The sequence below is a fragment of the Scyliorhinus canicula genome, chromosome 5 (assembly GCF_902713615.1).
Source record: "Scyliorhinus canicula chromosome 5, sScyCan1.1, whole genome shotgun sequence".
NCBI classification, from domain to species: Eukaryota; Metazoa; Chordata; class Chondrichthyes; order Carcharhiniformes; family Scyliorhinidae; genus Scyliorhinus; species Scyliorhinus canicula.
In genome coordinates this window covers 167,870,945-167,890,919 of record NC_052150.1, presented here as the reverse complement: position 1 = coordinate 167,890,919, position 19,975 = coordinate 167,870,945, and the positions used below count along the sequence as shown (strand labels likewise).

Genomic DNA, 19,975 nt, shown 5'->3' with positions numbered 1-19,975 from the left:
GGGCTGGATTCTCCGCCGTGGGGATTCTTCATTTTTCCGGCAGCCCAGAGGTTTCCCGACGGAGTGGGGCTGCCCCACAATAGGAAACCCCATTGACCAGCCGGCGAAATGGAGAATCCCAACAGTGTGCCGCACCAGAAATCTTTGACGCTGGTCTCTGGTGTGAGTCTAGTTGGGAGTCTCTAGTGGGGAGGGGCTGATGGGAATTTCTGGTGGAGGGATGATGATGGTCGCTCATGGGGGGCGGGGGGGTGGGTCTGATGGGGGTGAGCAGGATTTCCATTGTAGTGGGAGAGGGAGCCTCCCAATAGATCTTGGGGGCACCCATGGCCTACCACAAGGTCCATCACATCAGAGCCACACGGGCAAATACTTTCACCAAATCCACGCCCATGGTGCCCAAGCATCTTGGAGACATGGAGAATCCAGTGCCAATTTGCATCCTCCCACTGGCGTGGGGTGCAAACCTTGATGGTGCCGCCAGCGGAACACTGCAACTGGATCAGTGTCTATTCCCTTTTTGCCGGAAGTGAGATTCTCCTCTGCGTCTGGAACAACGCTATTGGCAGAGGGCGACAGAGAATCCGGGCAAGTTAAAGGCAATAAAAGAGGTCCTGGATCCAAGGGATGGTCAATTATTGTGGCCACTTTTTACCCAATCTGTCAACCATTTTGGCACCCCTGCATCAGCTACTAAAAAAGTATCAACGTTGGAAGTGGGAGCCGGCCCTGAGGCAGTCTTTTGCTCAGTTCAAAGAAGCCCTGCAGTCAGCAGCATTGCTGGTCCATTCAATCCATCGTTATTCTTTGTGATGGATCACCGTATAGCATCAGTGAGGTATTCTCACACAAAATGGAAGATGGTGTGGAAAGTCTGTCACCTTCACCTCCAGAAAACTGTCGGCTGCCTAAAAGAAATATTCCCAGATCAACAAATAAAGTCTGGCTGTCATTTATGCCATAAAAAATTGTCATCAGTATGGTTGTGGCTGACACATCACCATCGTCTCGGACCATAAATCGTTACTTAGCATTTTCCATGAAGATAAACCCATTCTGCCGATATCATTGACCCAAGAACAAAGATGGGACTGCCCTTGGCCGCCTATTGAATACCTTTGAGCATAGTCTGGGAACCCAGATACCAAATGTGAATGCTTTGAACAGGCTTCCACTGCCACAAGCAATATCCGAGCCTCCCACTCCACAGCAGGTCGTCATGGCTCTAAATTTTCTTGATAGTTTACCTATTTCATCTGGCCACATTAAGGTGTGGACCAACAGAGATCCTGTGTTGTCGAGAGTTAAAAGGCTGGTTCTAACGCGCTGGCATTTTGAGAAGTCAGGACAGATTAGGCCCAATGTGCAACATAGGGACCAAATCACCTGAGAGGACAAGGTTCTCCTGTGGGGTTGCAGAGTAATAGTGCCAGCCCCGGGGCAGCAGCCTCTCTCCAAGAATTGCACAGCGGTCACCCTGGGCAATCTATAATTAATGTACTGTCCAGGAGTTATGTTTGGTGGCCAGGGATCAGGAAGAACATAGAAAGCATGTCCAATTGATATGACCACTGTCATTTCCTAAACAACCTTCCGCCTGCAGCAAGTTTGCAACCGTGAGAGTGGCTGGAGTTTCCATGTACAAGACTCCATATTGACTTCACAGGTCCCTTTTTGGGTATGATGTTTTTGATTGTCGTAGGTGCCCACTTGAAGCGGCTGGATGTTCAGCCTATGCGTTCGACCACTGCAGCACCCACCATGGACAAGTTGTGCCAAATCTTTGCCATTCATAGCCTACCTGAGGTGATTGTCTCAGACAAAGAATTCACAGCCAAAGAATTTCATCTCTTTGTTAAGTCCAATGGAACCCAACACATAAGAACAGACCTCATCACCCTGCATCAAACGGGTTGGCTGAAAGAGCTGTCCAAACTTTCTAAGCATTAGTGAATAAACAAGCTCAAAGGCCACTACTGCTTTGCCTAGTGGACTTCCTGCCCTCGTACAAATCAACCCTGCATACCACCACTGAGGTTACCCCTATTGAGTTGTTAATGGGCCGACATCTCTGGACCTGACTTGACCTTAGTTTTACAAATTTGTCAGGGAGGGTGGAGGCTATGCAAGCCTCACAGAAAAGCCACCACTATCCAACCAAGAAGGACAAGTTGTTTCAAACAGACAATTTAGTACACGTGTGGAGCTTTGGTGCCGGACCAGAATGATTACCTGGAAGAGTTGTCGCCAGGACTGGGCCAGTATCCTTTGTCACAAACCTACAGGCCGTGAGGCTAGACATCACGTTGACCATCTGAGGAGGAAAGAATCCAACATCTCCAAACAGGGGCAGGTGGACCCAATCCCAGGTACCAGTATACCACTGAGACGGTGGTGTTAGAACCATGATATCCTCAAGGGAATTCATCAGGGGCCATAGAAGGAGTGGAAGAGATAGTCAGTACTACCCCTGTTTTGAACTCTAGTGATTTGCCTGCCCTTGCTGTCGACTCAGATGCTTCTAATCTGGAAGAACCAGTTGCCAAGTTGAGACGTTCGGCAGGAGTTAAGAAGTCACCTTAAGAACTTTTTTTGAGTCCCTGCACTATAACTCTCTTTGCTCTTTGTATGTATAAGACTGGAAATAAGTGATTTTCTGTTTTCTATCACAGGAATCTGTAAGGGAACTTAAAGGGGGAAGAATGTGGTAGCGTGGCCTTTTTAGGGCTAATGCTTTGTGGGGCACGCATTGGGCCCTGAGCCTATGAGGATGGAGTTCGTGAACATTAGTCTACCAGGTGTTTCGGCACAGATTACACTGTTGGGGCTTGGTCAGAGTTAGCCCAGGAGTTGTGGGAAGGAGACCTGTACTGTCCTGTGTACATAGTTGTGGGAAGGAGACCTGTGCTGTCCTGTGTACATAGTTGTGGGAAGGAGACCTGTGCTGTCCTGTGTATATAGTTGTGGGAAGGAGACCTGTGCTGTCCTGTGTACATAGTTGTGGGAAGGAGACCTGTGCTGTCCTGTGTATATAGTTGTGGGAAGGAGACCTGTGCTGTCCTGTGTATATAGTTGTGGGAAGGAGACCTGTGCTGTCCTGTGTATATAGTTGTGGGAAGGAGACCTGTGCTGTCCTGTGTATATAGTTGTGGGAAGGAGACCTGTGCTGTCCTGTGTATATAGTTGTGGGAAGGAGACCTGTGCTGTCCTGTGTATATAGTTGTGGGAAGGAGACCTGTGCTGTCCTGTGTATATAGTTGTGGGAAGGAGACCTGTGCTGTCCTGTGTATATAGTTGTGGGAAGGAGACCTGTGCTGTCCTGTGTATATAGTTGTGGGCAGGAGACCTGTGCTGTCCTGTGTATATAGTTGTGGGAAGAATACCCATGGTGTCTCGTGTATATAGTTCTTCATAGTTCAATAAACCATGTTGTGTTTTAACATGCCTCGTTGATCGCCTCACAATATATCATCTACCATCTGAAAGCAAGAAGAGAGAAATGAAGAATGAAAAGTTAGACGCTGCACCTTCTGCGCTTATATGTAAAAATGTTGGGACAGGGACGAGGGTGCTAGGAATGATTAAGGAGTGGACAAGGGCTCCACAGACGGAATGGAATATCCAAATGCTGCAAGGGGAGGGGAAGAAGCTTTTGTGGTGGCCTCACACTGGAGATGGCAGATATGGCGGAAGAGATGCATTTCCATTTAAAGGCAGGCAATGCAATACTGCCCGTATACCTCCACCCTTTCCAACATCCAGGGCTCCAAATATTCTTTCAAAGAAAAGCAATAACTTACTTGTACTCCTTCCAGTTTAGCGCACTGTATTCACTGTTCACAATGTGGTCTCCGTATATTGCGGGGACCAATCGCTAATTCGATGATCACTTTGCACAAACCTCCATTCGGTCCACGAGGGTAGGCCAGAGCCTCTGTGATTTAAATTCTCCGCCTTGGCCCTCAGACTGACTTCTCTATCCTCGGCCTGCTGTAGTGTTCCCACAAAGCTCAAGACAGGATGGAAAAGCAGCAACGTGCCTTTGGATTTGGCAATTCTGGGCTCGACATTGAGTTTAACGATTTTAAATTGTGACCTCAACCCTCACGTTTTGTTTCCTTTTCCTTTGCCGGCTTTGGTTTTCCTCTCTTGTTAACTCTGCTTTTCCCACCACAGTCGCCGCCAGGCCTGCTGGGTACTTCAGCATTTTCTAGTGTTTTTGTTGACTATTATCAGTGTCACACCTCAAGATAAATTTCCACTCCAAGACCTTATAAAATTTGACTTTTGAGCAGGGTTACTGATTTTGTGCTGACACCCAAGTATGGAAAAGGATTGAACTATTCTTACTTTTTATTTGTTATAGATAAAAAATGGTACAGATAGTAATGGACAACTGCTTGGCAAGTTCTGTGGTGAAGTAGTGCCTGATCCTATCTATCCCAATTTCCATGCACTTAACCTACATTTTAAAAGTGATATCACAACAGGTCGCAATGGTTTTGAGATCACCTGGACATCTTCTCCAAATGGTAATTTGAAACCGTAAGAACTTACTTTTATCATTTAGTATGTAGCCTGCAGCAACATCTCTGTAAAATTGCAATAACAATCATCTTGCCAAATTATGAATTTGTTCTGCAGGGATATATAGTAATCACTGAATTTTGGACATTAAATGCAATTTATGGCTGACTTTCCTTAGCTGTGGTCTCTCATAGCTACAGGAAAATAGGTATAATGCAGAAGGAAAATGGGTAAGAGCCAGTTGCTCCCAGTCTTCTCCTGAATAACACCCCACGCAATCCTCCTTTCTGTTCTTCTGTGGCTGTAATTAACTCCACCTGAAGAGGGCACAGCACTGTAAAATACACGCAGAATAAACATCAGATTGCTTTGTGTATGAAGACGGTGTGTACAAATGGTTGGTATGCCAGCACGCAAGCAAGAGTTTGAACAGACCACCTCCAGGAAAACCTGGCTTTGCTGCTTCCTAAGCTCTTGTTTAAATACTAGCTTAAACAGCAAGCTAGTATTGCCGAGAAAGGAATTTCTTCTGGCTTCTCAGTTTTAAAATAGTTTAGCTAATTCAGAACTGTGACATTTTGAGATATGGGACGCAATTCAGGTGCATGTGGTGGGGCATTTCATGTCGAACACCTTGGCAAGATCATGACCTGTATTCAACAGCACATGTTCCAGAAATCAGCCCCCCCCCCCCCCCCCCCCCCCCCCCCCCATGAATTTCGACATGCCTGGCTCCTTCGCCGTCTGATTCACCCGACTCGCATCCCAGTGGTTCGCCGCTAACAAGGGGGAGCAGCATTTAAACGCTCCCGCTTCACTCACTCCCAGTCAACAAACAAGGATGGCAGCGCAGAGACCTGCTCCTCCCTTTGGGGATGCCGACCTGGATAGCCTTCTTGACGTCCTGGATGAAAGGTGAAGTACCCTGTTCCTCTGAGTGGGTCAGAGAACCAGCAGCAAGGTCAGCAATGCTGCCTGGGGGCCAGTGGCAGTGTAAGCAACTGTCTGTGTGGGTACCATGACCAGGAGGACCGCCATCCAATGCCAGAAGAAGACGAATGACCTCCAACGACTTGCAAAGAGAAGTTACCACCATCTCTTGGCATCAGTTCTGCCCGCCGTCTCTCAATTTGCCAAATCGCCCTCCTCCTCCCCACAATCCACTGACTGACACCTCACATCTTCTCTAACATCCGATCCTTGTGCTTGTTCCTCAGAATCCCCTGGAACCTACCAGCAAAACCCTTTCATGTCCAACTGCGGTGCCCACTCATGCCACCTGCGATAGAACCGCCCCGACCCATCAAGCTTGTGCCTCACAATCTCCTCTCTTTGTTCCCGCTGGAGAAGATAGCCCATAATAAACAGGAAAGGGCCAAGATTGGGGGGAGGAATCCCAGAGATTCAAGTCCTCACCCCTATGAGGAACCTGCCATAGAGATAGCAGGGATGCCCGGTCAAGGACAGCATAAAAGCTAAAGAAAAAGCATAGAATGTGGTGAGGATTAGTGGGAAGCCAGAGGATTAGTGGGAAGGCTTTAAAAGCCAGCAGAAAACAACTAAAAAAGCAATGAGGGGGGAGAAAATGAAGTATGAGTGCAAGCTAGCTAGTAATATAAAGGAAGATAGGGAGAGTTTTTTCAATATATAAATGGTAAGAGAGAGGCAAAAATAGACATTGGACCACTGGCAAATGAGGCTAGGAAACAAAGAAATGGCAGATGAACTGAATAGTTACTTTTCATCAGTCTTCACGGTGGAAGACACTAGTGGGATGCCAGAGCTCCAGGAGAACCAGGGGGCAGAGGTAAGTGCAGTGGCCATTGATGCACAATCAATTACGACGAGACGAGAGTAGAGTGTAATTGAGGCTTTATTACGCAGAGATGTGTAGCCTCCCGCAGCTGCTGCTGAAATGGCTGCAGCTCGGAGAGCCCACACATTTATACTCCGCCTACTGGGCGGAGCAGCAGGCAGGGATCTACCCCCGTACCTGTAGTACTGGAGCCTTACCATAATACACATCATATGCGATAAATATACAACAGTGGAGACTATCACATTCACCCCCTGTTAGAAAAAGAGTCCAGCGGGGGTGGTGAGAGATTATTTACATGCATATGTTAACATTTTCGTAAAAGTTTACAAATTCAGACGATCCTTCGTTGCGAACGCCCCAGTCACAGTGGCGATGCAGGCGTCGGTTCGGTTACCGATGACTCCGGGAGCGTGTCGACCTCCTCTTCATCCCCGGGTGGGACCAAGGGGAGGACGGATCGTCCAGGAGCGGGGTGTGTGGTGAGGTGCGCTGGGTGGAGGAAGGGTGGCACCGGTGCAGAGGGGGAAAGTGTAGGGACCCAGTTGGCGCTAAGTCCCTGAGGGAGACTGTGTCTTGGCGGCCATCGGGGTACGTAGGCGTACTGCAGGTTCGCATGGAGCAGCTGTACCCTTTCGACCAACGGGTCTGCCTTGTAGAGCAGCACGTGCTTGCGGAGGAGAACGGGTCCTGGAGCTGCCAGCCATGTTGGGAGCGAAACCCCGGAGATGGACTTCCTGGGGAAGTCAAAGAGACGTTCATGGGGGGTTTCATTAGTCGCAGTGCAAAGGAGTGACCGAATGGAGTGAAGGGCGTCGGGGAGGACCTCCTGCCAGTGAAAGGTCGGGAGATTCCTGGACCATATGGCCAGCTGGACGGCCTTCCAGATCGTCCCATTCTCCAGCTCCATCTGCCCGTTTCCCAGGGTTGTAGCTGGTCGGCCTGCTCGAGGCGATGTCCTTGCTGAGCAGGTACTGGTGCAGCTCATCGCTCATAAATGAGGATACCCGGTTGCTGTGGAAGTAGGCGGGGAAAATGAACAGAGTGAAGATGTTGTTGAGGGCTTTGATGACGGTGGCATATGTCATATCGGGGCATGGGACGAGACGACAAAGGGGAATCTGGAGTGTTCTTCGACCACATTAAGAAAGTATGTGTTTCGGTCGGTGGAGGGGAGCGGCCCTTTGAAATCCATGCTGAGGCGTTCAAAGGGGCGGGAGGCCTTCACCAAATGCGCTCGGTCTGGCCGGTAGAAGTGAGGTTTACACTCCGTGCAGACCTGGCAGTCTCTGATGATAGCCCTGACCTCCTCGATGGAGTAGGGCAGATTGCGTGCCTTTATGAAGTGAAAAAAACAGGGTGACACCTGGGTGAAGAGATCGTCGTGCAGGGCCCGGAGTCGGTCCACTTGTGCGCTGGCATATGTAGGGCATCGGGTGGCTCGTTGAGCTTACCAGGCCGATACAAAATCTCGTAATTGTAGGTGGAGAGCTCGATCCTCCACCTCAAGATCTTATCATTTTTGATCTTGCCCCGCTGTGTGTTGTTGAACATGAAGACAACCGACCATTGGTCAGTGAGGAGAGTGAACCTCCTGCCGGCCAGGTAATGTCTCCAATGTTGCCAACTTCCATTATGGCTTGGGCCTCCTTCTCGATGGAGGAGTGCTGAATTTCAGAGGCATGGAGGGTGCGTGAAAAGAATGCCATGGGCCTGCCTGCCTGGTTGAAGGTGGCGGCCAGAGCGACATCTGATGCATCGCTCTCGACTTGGAAGGGGAGCATCTCATCGACTGTGTGCAGCGCGGCCTTGGTGATGTCGGCCTTGATACGGTTGAAGGCCTGGTGAGCCTCGGCCGTTAGGCGAAAAACGGTGGAGTGAATGAGTGGGCAGGCCTTGCCCGTATAGTTAGGGATCCACTGGGCGTAGTATGAGAAGAACCCCAGTCATCGTTTGAGGGCCCAATGGGGAAGGGGGAGTTCCATGAGGGGGCGCATGCGATCGGGGTCGGGCCCCAGAACTCCATTTTGAACCACATAGCCGAGAATGGCTAAGCGGTTGGTGCTGAACACACACTTCTCCTTGTTGTATATTAGGTTGAGGAGTTTGGCGGTGTGGAGGAATTTGGAAAGGTTAGCGTTGTGGTCCTGCTGGTTGTGGCCGCAGATGGTGACGTTATCCAGGTACGGGAAGGTGGCCTGCAGTCCGTACCGGTCAACCATTCGGTCCATCTCCCGTTGGAAGACCGAGACTCCGTTAGTCATGTCGAAGGGAACCCTAAGGAAGTGGTAACGGTGGCCATCCGCTTCAAACGCGGTGTACAGGCGGTCCGCCTTACGAATGGGGAGCTGGTGGTAGGCAGATTTCAGGTCCACTGTCGAGAAGACCAGGTACTGTGCAATCTGATTGACCATATCAGATATGCGTGGGAGGGGGTACGCGTCGAGCTGCGTGTACCGATTGATGGTCTGACTGTAGTCAACGACCATCCTGTTTTTCTCCCCAGTTTTCACAACTACCACTTGGGCTCTTCAGGGGCTGTTGCTGGCCTCGATGATGCCTTCCCGTAGCAGCCGCTGGACCTCAGACCTGATGAACGTCCTGTCCTGGGCGCTGTACCATCTGCTCGTGGTGGCGACGGGTTTTCAATCCGGGGTGACGTTTGCAAACAGAGAAGGCGGGTAGACCTTAAGGGTCGTGAGACCACAGACAGTAAGGGGTGGTAGGGGCCCACCAAATTTCAGGGTTAGACTCTGGAGGTTGCACTGGAAGTCCAGGCCGAGTAGCAAGGCAGCGCAGAGGTTGGGGAGGATGTAGAGCCGGAAGCCGCTGAACTCTACGCCCTGGATGGTGAGGGCGGCGGTGCAGTACCTCCGGATCCCATTCCGTCTTGTGCCCATCGACCTTCACTGTCGTCGACGCGGTCGCGAGGTTGTGTGGCCGGGACTGGTCGATCATGATGGGGGTGAGCTGCAGCTGGTGTTGGAAGGTCCCTGGCTGGTCGGCGGCGCTTGCAGGCGATGAGCGGCCCGATAAGGTGCTCAACGAGCAGGGGTCCTGAGGCTGGAAAGGTGGCAGCGGCCACGGGGCGCACGTGGTGGGCGGCGTTATAAATGGCGGTGCCCGCGGGCCGCACATGTCCTGAGGCAAGCAAGATGGCGGTGCCCACGGGCTGCACGTGTTCTGAGGCGAGCAAGGTGGCAGCACTCATGGGCCGCATGAGGTCTGAGGCGAGGAAGATGGTGGTGCCAACGGGTCGCACGTAGGGGGTGCAGGGACAATGGGTCTGGTTACAGCGGCGATCGAGCGGGCCTGGCACACAACAGCAAAATGTCCTTTAATGCCACAGGCCTGCCTTCTGAACCTTGTCCCTCACCTGAGGTGTGGTTATCCTCAGGTTAAATCATTGTAAGTCAACTCTCTCCCTCAAAGGGGAAAGCAGCCTATTGTCATCTGGGACTATGGCGACTTTACCTTGTGTTGTTACTCGTGTCTTAATAAAGCTCGTAGTCTCAAGTGTGGAGAAGATGCTTTATTGTGAGTTCGTTCAGTTTCCAGAGCTCGACCAAGAACGACCTTCCAGTGCTAACTACCAGCTTTGCTTGCTGTGTGTGTCCTGCTTACCAGCCCGCCTGCTGTGAAGTCTTGTGTATATGTGTTGCTCCAAGTTCTGCCCTCAGTGAAGTGTGTCCTCACTTCCTGTCCTGATCTATTTATATGGCTCTCCCGTGCTCCCTCTAGTGGTTGCTCAGTTGTGTTGCATCTGGTTAACTTGTGATCACCACATCCCCCTTTTTCTCTTAACATATTTTCTGTACATCGTTAAAGAAAATTGTACATCCTGTCCCGGTGTATTTGTAGCTCTCCCTCTGGTGTTTGCTCAGTTGTTTTGTATCTAGTAAATCTACGATCACCCCATCCCCCTTTTTCTCTTTACATATTTGCTGTACATCGTTAAAGAAATTTATAGAAACAGTTACTTATGATATGCGTATCTATACAGGTGATGGTGCTATTGCATACTGTACAAAGCCAATGTAGTTATATGTCCAATCTCAATAAAACATTTATGAGTCCAAACTTGATGAATTTGTTCAGAGCTTTTTTTTCTTTTTTTTTTGTTGTTGATGACGTGGTGATATTGATATTGCAAGTCCGTTGTGAATGTTGTTGGTGTTCCTTGTTATTTTAAGTACCCAATGCATCATCCCGAGGTGTTTGCATGGTCACATCACTGATGTTGACTGGCATGGACTTTTTTCTGTGCTTGTGGTGTTGATTTATTGTCTCATCCGCCTTGGATGCTGGTGTGCTTGCTCGTTCTGGAGCAGACGTGTGTTTATGCGATTCGTCGTCATCCCATGACATGTTTGTGGTCTTGTCATCGTTTTGCCATGCGCTGTGGCATTGTCCGTCATGTGCCAAGTAGTACCATTGTGTACAAGTCGTTGTTTCATTGCTGTTGTCTCTGTCGTTCCTGTTTTTGTTGTTTTCGTTGCCGTACTTGTCGCTGTTTTTGTCGTTTCCGTCTTTGGTGTTGGCACTGTCGTTGTTCCAGACTTTGTTGTTCTCGTTGCCGTTCGTGTTGCTGTTTTTGTCGTTTCTGTCTTTGGTGTTGTCGCTATCTTTGTGCCTGACTTTGTTGTTTGTCTTGTCGCGCTTCATGTTGCTTTTATTCTTGCTGTTGTCGTTCTCGTTTCTGCTGTGCTTCTTGCTATTGTTGTTGGTCTTGTCGCGCTTCATGTTGTTGTTGTTCTTGCTGTGTTTCTTTTGACTTTTGTTTTTTTTGTTATACTCTATGAGTGTCCCGAGTGGATAATTTGAGTCATTGAGCATTCCGTCTCGCGAGTGGTGCGAATGATCTGATGTTGCATCGGTGCAGGTGACATCAATCAGTTGTGGAGAATTGGATTCCGCATCTTTGCTTTCTTGGTGCTCCTCTTCCGGAGTCAAAGTCTTCTCGATTACATTTGACGCGGTGTCTGTGGACTCTTGCCGCTCCTCTTCTGGAGTCAATACCTCCATGATTACAATTGACGTGGTGTCTGTGGACTCTCGGCGCTCCTCTTCTGGAGTTAAAATCTTCATGATTTCTGTTGATGTTATCTCACTGGACTCCAGGTGCTCCTCTTCTGGAGTCAAAATCTGCATGGTTTCATGGTCTTGTTCATGCATGGTGTTCGCCAGGGAGTGTTTGCTTGCATCCCTTTTGGAGTCTTTCATTACTCGCACTGTGGAGCCTGTCATCGCTCGCTTTGTGGAGTCTTCCTGTGCTCTCTGTGTGGCGTCGTCTTCGTCTTGGGTATTGCTGTCATCCAATGTATCGACGAGCTGCCATGGCCTCATGGTGTTGGATTCATCTACCATGAGTAGAGTCGTGTTGAGCTTTGCAACGGTGTCGCTGATGCTGTGATCAGCATGTCCAAATAACTCCTCCATGTCTAAGTAGTATTCTTTGATAGCCATTTCATCTTCGTTGGCTTCTTCTACCACGAGTTGATTCGTGTTGAAGTTTGCGACCGTGTCGCTGATGCTGTGAGAAGCATATCCGACTGACTCAGCTGTGTCTGAGTAGTATTCTTCGAAAAACAAATCATCCTGGTTGGATTCTTCTACCACGAGTTGATTCGTGTTGAACTTTGCGACCGTGTCGCTGATGCTGTGAGAAGCATATCCGACTGTCTCAGCCATGTCTGAGTAGTATTCTTCGAAAAACAAATCATCTTTTGTTGTTTCGGAATTCTTTTTGTTCTCTTCACTTTGGGTGGTGCAGACTGCTTTTTTCAGGGTGTTGTGCAAGTTGTTTTTAACTGTTGGTGTAAGTTCAGGCGTTTTTCTGTGTTCTGAGGCAAGAAAATTTGTGTTTACCACTTTAAGTGTCTTGTTTTCAATTTTCGGGTATTTCCCTTTTAAGTGGGCGTGGCCGGGATGCTCAGACGTCATGACGTCACGCGCAGGAATGCATTGCGCATGCGCACATCGGCCGTCCTCCTTCACTGTGCGGTTTTGTTTCCATTGCGCATGCGCGGCGTGCGCATGCGCATTACGATCCGCGACCAAAACTTTTTTTGACTGCGCATGCGCGGCTTGCGCATGCGCATAACGATCCGCGACCAAAACTTTTTTTTGGTGCGCATGCGCGGCTTGCGCATGCGCATAACGATCGGCATCGCGATATTTTTTAAACTGCGCATGCGCGGCTTCCGGTTCCGGCGCATGCGCAGACGCCATTTGTAGTTCTTTGCTTACCGGAGACTGCAAAATGTGCTCCAACGCCATTTTTTGCCGTTTTTCGCGGATTTCAGGGATTTTTCTTGCCCACCAGGACTCTCTCTCCAAAACTCGTAAGTAATTTTCTCTTCCCGATTTGGACAGGGTTTCAGCGTTTTGGCTTTGTGAGAAATTCTTGTCATTTCTTCTTTTTGATCTGTACTTTTCATTCGCGATTTCTTGCTCTTTTCGTGATTTTTTAAGTTTTGCATCACTCAGTCTCTGTGCAGTTTGGACTCTGAGTATGTCTTGTTGTTCAAATTTCTCACAGTACTCTTCAAATTTGTTTAGTACCGTTTGTAAGCTGTTTCTGTCTTCACCTTTTGAGTATTTAAATCCATTATAAACTTTCGTAGCTTCATTTCCTTTGATGAGAATTGCTATTTTAATTTCGTCTGAGGCTTCTGCTGCATCATATGCTATGATACCGAAATCGAACATTTGTTTAAACCTTTCCCAGACACTTCTTACTTTTCCAGTCGTCTCCAGGTGAAGTGGGTATCCAAGGCACATCCTCTCATCAGCAATGTCTTCCCAAGTCGAATGTCCAGCAGGAGATCTCCATGCCATTCTTGGTTGAGATTTCCATGCCATTTTTGTTTTTTTTTGTTTTCTGTATCTGCAGCTGAGTTGTCCTGTCATAAGCGTCTGAAATCACTCCTAGGTACCATGTGTTGTTACTCGTGTCTTAATAAAGCTCGTAGTCTCAAGTGTGGAGAAGATGCTTTATTGTGAGTTCGTTCAGTTTCCAGAGCTCGACCTAGAACGACCTTCCAGTGCTAACTACCAGCTTTGCTTGCTGTGTGTGTCCTGCTTACCAGCCCGCCTGCTGTGAAGTCTTGTGTATATGTGTTGCTCCAAGTTCTGCCCTCAGTGAAGTGTGTCCTCACTTCCTGTCCTGATCTATTTATATGGCTCTCCCGTGCTCCCTCTAGTGGTTGCTCAGTTGTGTTGCATCTGGTTAACTTGTGATCACCACATACCTTACCTTTTTAATGGGATCCCGGGACAAAGCTGGGTCCCCAGCCTGACGTTGAGTCAATGGACAAGGTTCTCCCTGAGCTGATGCAGATGAACTGGAGCTGTGACATTCAGGAGGGGGTGTCAGCTATATTCCGCCCAGTCCATCACACGAACCTGCCTCCCATCCATGGACTCCATCTACACCTCCCGCTGCCGGGGGAAAGCGGGCAGCATAATCAAAGATCCCTCCCACCCGGCTTACTTACTTTTCCAACTTCTTCCATCGGGCAGGAGATACAGAAGTCTGAGAACACGCACGAACAGACTCAAAAACAGTTTCTTCCCCACTGTCACCAGACTCCTAAATGACCATCTTATGGACTGACCTCATTAACACTACACCCTGTATGCTTCATCCGATGCCAATGCTTATGTAGTTACATTGTATATCTTGTGTTGCCCTATTATGTATTTTCTTGTATTTTCTTGAATTTTGTTTAATTCCCTTTTCTTCCCATGTACTGAATGATCTGTTGAGCTGCTTGCAGAAAAATATTTTTCACTGTACCTCGGTACACGTGACAATAAACAAATCCAATCCAATCCAATGACTGCAAAGCCGATTGGAGGAGTCTTCAGGCACAGAAGATGGTGTAGGCAATGCTTGGCACCCAGGCCAACATAGCTCAGGTGGTGACCGCAGTGGAAAACTAGAACACGACATCTGCACCTTGAGTGGTGTGTCCAAGGTATGACTCAGTATGTGACAAACATGGCTGAGGGCCTTGATGCCATGTCCCAGTCGGTGAGGGATATGTCCCCAACGAAGGTGGACATTACTGAGGCACTGCAGAGCATGGCCAAGTCACTGAGGAACGTCGCTGAGTGTATCGAAACTATGGTGCTGACAATGGGAAACCTCCAGGACTGGTAGAACCAGATGACTCAGAGGCCTCTGCAGCTCATCCAAATGCTCCTAAAATGTCTATCCAGGAAGTTTCTTGATTTTCTATTTGTCCCTAAAACAAGGCTCAATCAATGCTTATGAAGTCATAATACACTTTCATAGAACATAGAACATACAGTGCAGAAGGAGGCCATTCGGCTCATCGAGTCTGCACCGACCCACTTAAGCCCTCACTTCCACCCTATCCCCCAAACCCCAATAACCCCACCTAACACTTTTTGGACACTAAGGGCAATTTATCATGGCCAATCCATCTAACCTGCACGTCTTTGGACTGTGGGAGGAAACCGGAGCACCCGGAGGAAACCCACGCACACAGGGGGAGGACGTGCAGACTCCGCACAGACAGTGACCCAGCAGGGAATCGAACCTGGGATCCTGGTGCTGTGAAGCCACAGTGCTAACCGCAATGCGACCGTGCTGCCCACGATATGTGATATTAATGAATCGATTGAATAAATGTAGCTGCAATTTTATATAAACCTTATCATGTTGATTCCCAAGTGTAATCTTTACTAATGGCAGAATACAAAGGCTTGTATGTTGGGAGCTGTACGATATAATGTAAAATTTATAGAAATGTAATTTCCAAGCAGCTGACTTTTTTCCCTATGGTTCCTTTATCCTGTACAGGCTGTGGTGGAACACTATTTGGCTCCAGTGGGTCTTTTTACAGTCCTAACTACCCAGCCACCTATAGCAACAATACTGACTGTGAGTGGATAATTGTGGCACCAATAGGACACTTAATAACAATAAACTTTATATTCTTTAATATTGATGACCCTGGTGACTGCATCAAAAATTACTTGAGGCTGTACGATGGACCGGATTTCAACTCGCCACCCATAGGACCATACTGTGGAGTGGTATGTACAAAAAGTACTTGTTCATAAATAATCTGTCACATTTTTAATTATATTTCATGTCCAAATGTTGCAGAGAAAAGACAAACTTAGGAAATTAAAGATCTATTTAATGGAAATGTTTTTGTGGTTTGGAAGCAAAGTTGTAGGAACTATACATCGTGCTTTACAGAATAAATAACTTTAGTAAGGTAATTCGCTCAGATTTTGCAGTTAAAGTAATGGCGAGACTATAGCTGTTCACCATTATTATGGACTAAATTGAAAAACAACAACTGGCAAACATATGTGCACATTTAAATGTAGAAATTAAAAAGATGCAGCCTGAGTGTCCCTGGATTTGCAGAAAATTTGCTACATTGGTATCTCTCCTGAGAGAATCAGAGACCTAATAACCAACCACCTGCAGAAACTATATATCCTGTTAATTCCTGGTTAATTTGCTGTCAGTCTAGATTCAATAAAATCTGAGATGGATTTGCAGGTATCATATCATTTAATAATAACTAACGTGCAAGGCTGCATCAATCCATAGAGCTATAGGACACACATACTGCCTTCTGCAACATCCAGGAGTAAGAGAGAGCGAGACAAAAACTTTTCTACAGATATATTCAAAATCACAGTAAGATTCACATATAAGCTTCCCATTGGTCATTCTATACACCTCCTGACCTGGCCCTATATCCTAATTGGTCACTTTGCATGGTAACCCAGCATCCTTTTCAGCATGCTCACCACGAGGTTACCATCCCCCCCCCCCCCTCCCCCCTGAGCCATGCTGTGCTCTGCTCTCTCCTTTGTTCTCTGTCTGTGAATACATCTGTGAATACATTACCCTCAGGGTCCTACGGTCCACCCGCTTCGTTGGTTCGCTTCCTCAATACAGTAGTCCCCCTTTATAACGCGGGTGTTGGGGTCCAAGACAGCCACCCCCGTTGCAACCGAGCCGCGGATATCCACGATGGGGGTTTTAAATTTATTTACGGGGGGGGGCGGGGGGAGAGGTCAGACCCCCGTAGACTCACAATGGGAAGCGCTAGCATAGATTTTTAAATAAATTTAAAACCCCCATCGTGGATCTAATTAAAACAGTGTCAATTTCAGCGGCCGGCTTACTTTGATCCGGAGAGGGAAGCTGCTCTCTCACTGAAGCAATCAGCCGGCCGCTGAAATTGACACTGCCGGCTGCTCTCTCCCTCCAATCCAACTTTTAAGTTTTAATGTTTCTGATTGGAGGGAGAGAGCAGCCGGCAGTGTCAATTTCAGCGGCCGGCTGATTGTTTCAGTGAGAGAGCAGCTTCCCTCTCCGGATCAAAGTGAGCCGGCCGCTGAAATTGACACAACTGACAGTTGGGGTCCATAAGCCCCCCCGCGGTATATCGCGAACCGCGGTATTGCGGAGCGCGGTATAACGGGGGACTACTGTAATATACATCCTGGCACCAATAAGATGAGAATTAACAATAAACTTCATATTCTTTACTATTAATGACCTTGGTGACTGCATCAAAATTTACTTGAGATGATAAGATGGTCTAGATTCTGGCCGGAACAATAAGTGGAAAACGACTTATTCCTAAAAAGTTCATATTTTCTGCCATCCCTTTCACGTAAAGGAAAAGAGTTGCTGTTCCTACGCACAAGATACCGATAGAACTTGCCAAAAATGTATGTGTTGCTTCATTCAAGTCCAAGTGATTTAATAATGGTCTGATAAGTCTTAATTACAGCTTCTCTAGCATTGGCAAAGCTAATTATTGTATATTTTAAAAGTTTTAACTTAACTTTTGAAACTTGCACTTCTTGGTCAGATACTGCATGCTTCAATCAGGATTTTTAAAACTGATTTATTTGGGAGGTAAACAGTTGCTTGCCCTGTGCACATTAGATTCCAGATCCCATGTAAGGGATACTGCACTGAAATGGATTTCTAATCACTCAAAGATTCAGTGTAAAAACCTACAGGAGGTCTGTGGACGAGTGTGAATATAATGAACAGTAGACTCCATTTGTTTGCCACAAACTGCAACATCCAGGTCAATATAATTTCCCAAACATGGACATTTACTGCTGATCGTATTCATCAGAAAAATACTTAGAGGCTTTATATTTATCACACTATCTAATATTAAATTTCTGCCTGCAGAATTGTAACATGGTACTTCAACACCTTATTGCAAATGGTTTGGCAACTGCATTAAAATAAATAACCCAATATGTCAATGTTAGTTTGCAAAGTGAATTAAACAATTGGGCTGGATTTTCAGCTCAGAGGACCTCAAAACCATAGTCTACACAAGGGAACCTTTATAAAGGTAATTCAAAAGGTCCTCCTCATGCGCCATGTGCCAAAGTATGACCGCAAACAATTTATGCCCCCGTCAGATTGTATACCGTGGATAGTGGGTGAATGGGCTTGGAAGAGCCATAGCTTGGCATGGATGGTATGGTGGGCCATAGGGCTCGCTTGGAGGGCCAGAAGTTTCCCAACTTCCTCAAGGATGAAAATCCAGCCCAGTGTGGTATCCATCAATTCTGTTCATTGGCTAAATAGTTTATCCCATGTTGTGTAAATATAAATGGGCAATCCTGAAAAAGAAAACACAACCAAGATAAAATGCTTGACTTGCCTTGGGAGAAGAAGAAACATTGAAGAACATTTTACTGGTGGGTAAATTAGTGGAAGCTCAACTGCATGGGTTTGATGATAAGAATGAGATTTGCTCAGGTTCTGCTTTATTATTTGTACTTTATATATTATTTGTACTGTAATAATACACAGTACCTTTCCACTCACATTATCTTATATTCTCTTTTCTTATAGGAAAGTAACATTGCACCTTTCACTTCTACATCTTACCATGTCTTTGTGAAATTCCATGCTGAATATGCAGTTAAACCATCTGGATTCAGAATAAAATGGACCAGTTAAATTTATCTGAAGATTTAATTAATAGCCATAATATGTATTAGCGTGCGACTGTTTTTCTTCACTTAAACTGTTCAAAATTATGTAGAAGGCAACAAAAATTTACCAAAGTTAGCTCATGAATCTTAAATAGTTTTGAAGTGTTGATTTGCAGAAATGCCAGGGCACTTTTGATAGAATTTTATTTTAGAAACTGCTAAAGCCAAGTGACAGAAGGAGGAAGTATAGTCATTGTAAAGAGGAAGTCAGTCTGAGAATATGGAGGAAACAGATAACGTTACTAAAAGTTAGATAGAGAGAAGCAAAACATGAGACTCATGTGAATAGAGGAAAATGACGGTTGTAACGTCAATTGCTAGATAATTCCCGAAGAGAGGAGTGGGTGTGGCAGATAGTGAAGTTACAATGCGTTAAATATCAGTTCTGGTTGCTGCTTTACAGGACAAATATGATTTGCACTAGAGAGGGTACAAAGGATATTTACAAGGATGTTGCCAAAATGGATCATTTTAGCTATGTGGAAAGATAGGATAGAATAGGGTTATTTTCTTTTAACAGAGGCGTCTGAGGGGTGATACAAGTGAGGTATATAAAAGTACTAGATTGAAAGGACTTATTCTCCTTCAGTGAGCAGTCTTTAATCAGGTGGCATAGATCTAAAGTCATTGACAGAAAGATTACAGGAGAGCTGCGGCGACATTTTATTACCAGGAGGGTGATGGAGGTCTGGAAGATGATAGAGGCAAAAAGTCCTCATCACATTTTTTTTTTTAAACTTGAATATGCACTAGTGATTAAGATGCTGGATTGCTCTTTTATAGCTGATACTGCCATGGTGGGCTAAATGGTCTCTTTTTGTGATACAAATTTTGAATGCGTTGATATTTCTATCAATTGTCCTATTTTGTATGAATGGGAGAAAAACACAAAATAATTGTTGGTTGCTTGTATCATAATGAAGATCTGCTTTATTCCCCAGATTCCCTGAACAAAATGTAAAACTGTAATGAATTTTGCTTTTATTTTGGTGTTGAGTTTGTGTTGGAATATAATGTTTCTAATAGAATAAAGAGTAATGTAAGGCTAAGTGTCATTGACTGATGATTACTTTCATTGAATTCAATTAAATGAAAAATAGGTTGCCCAGGAAGCCAAGGACAGGCTAAGTGGGGATACAAGTGGGCAGATGTACAAGCCAGCAGGTTTTCAGGCCCACTTCCATTCATTGCAACATTAACCCTGTTCTGTGATGACTGTCAGACAGAATTCATGAGCCCTATAGTAACACTGAGAAGTCTTTGAAATGTTCATGAATAAAAAAAAATAAACAATCATCCATTCAAACTCCATATGAAAAGAATGCTCTTCTTAGGTTAATGGCAATCAAACATACAACCATTTAACTTGCATGAAATATTCCATTCCTCTCACGTGCTCATAATTCTGTCAAAATAAAGGTTATTCAAAAAATCTCTTCAACGGGAATCGATCCTGGGACCCTGGAGCTGTGAATCAACAGTGTTACCACTGTGCTATCAATAGGATGAGAATGTGTGTTTCCAGCTCACTCCCAGGTTCAGGGTACTCACTCACTGTTAGGTGTGTGTGACTGAGGATGAGTGAAAACCCTGACA

The 19,975-nt window shown here is 46.5% G+C and overlaps 1 protein-coding gene across 1 annotated transcript in view; it reads left to right on the top strand.

Annotated features, from left to right (window-relative positions):
* cubn (cubilin (intrinsic factor-cobalamin receptor)) overlaps positions 1-19,428 on the top strand; it is a 450,080-nt gene extending 430,652 nt beyond the window's left edge. Inside the window, exons 59-61 of the mRNA XM_038796451.1 lie at positions 4,367-4,532; positions 15,177-15,412; positions 18,237-19,428. Of these exons, the coding sequence (XP_038652379.1) occupies positions 4,367-4,532; positions 15,177-15,412; positions 18,237-18,344 (510 nt within the window). The 3' untranslated portion in view covers positions 18,345-19,428. The remainder of the gene's footprint in view (positions 1-4,366; positions 4,533-15,176; positions 15,413-18,236) is intronic.
* Positions 19,429-19,975: the final 547 nt, after the last annotated feature.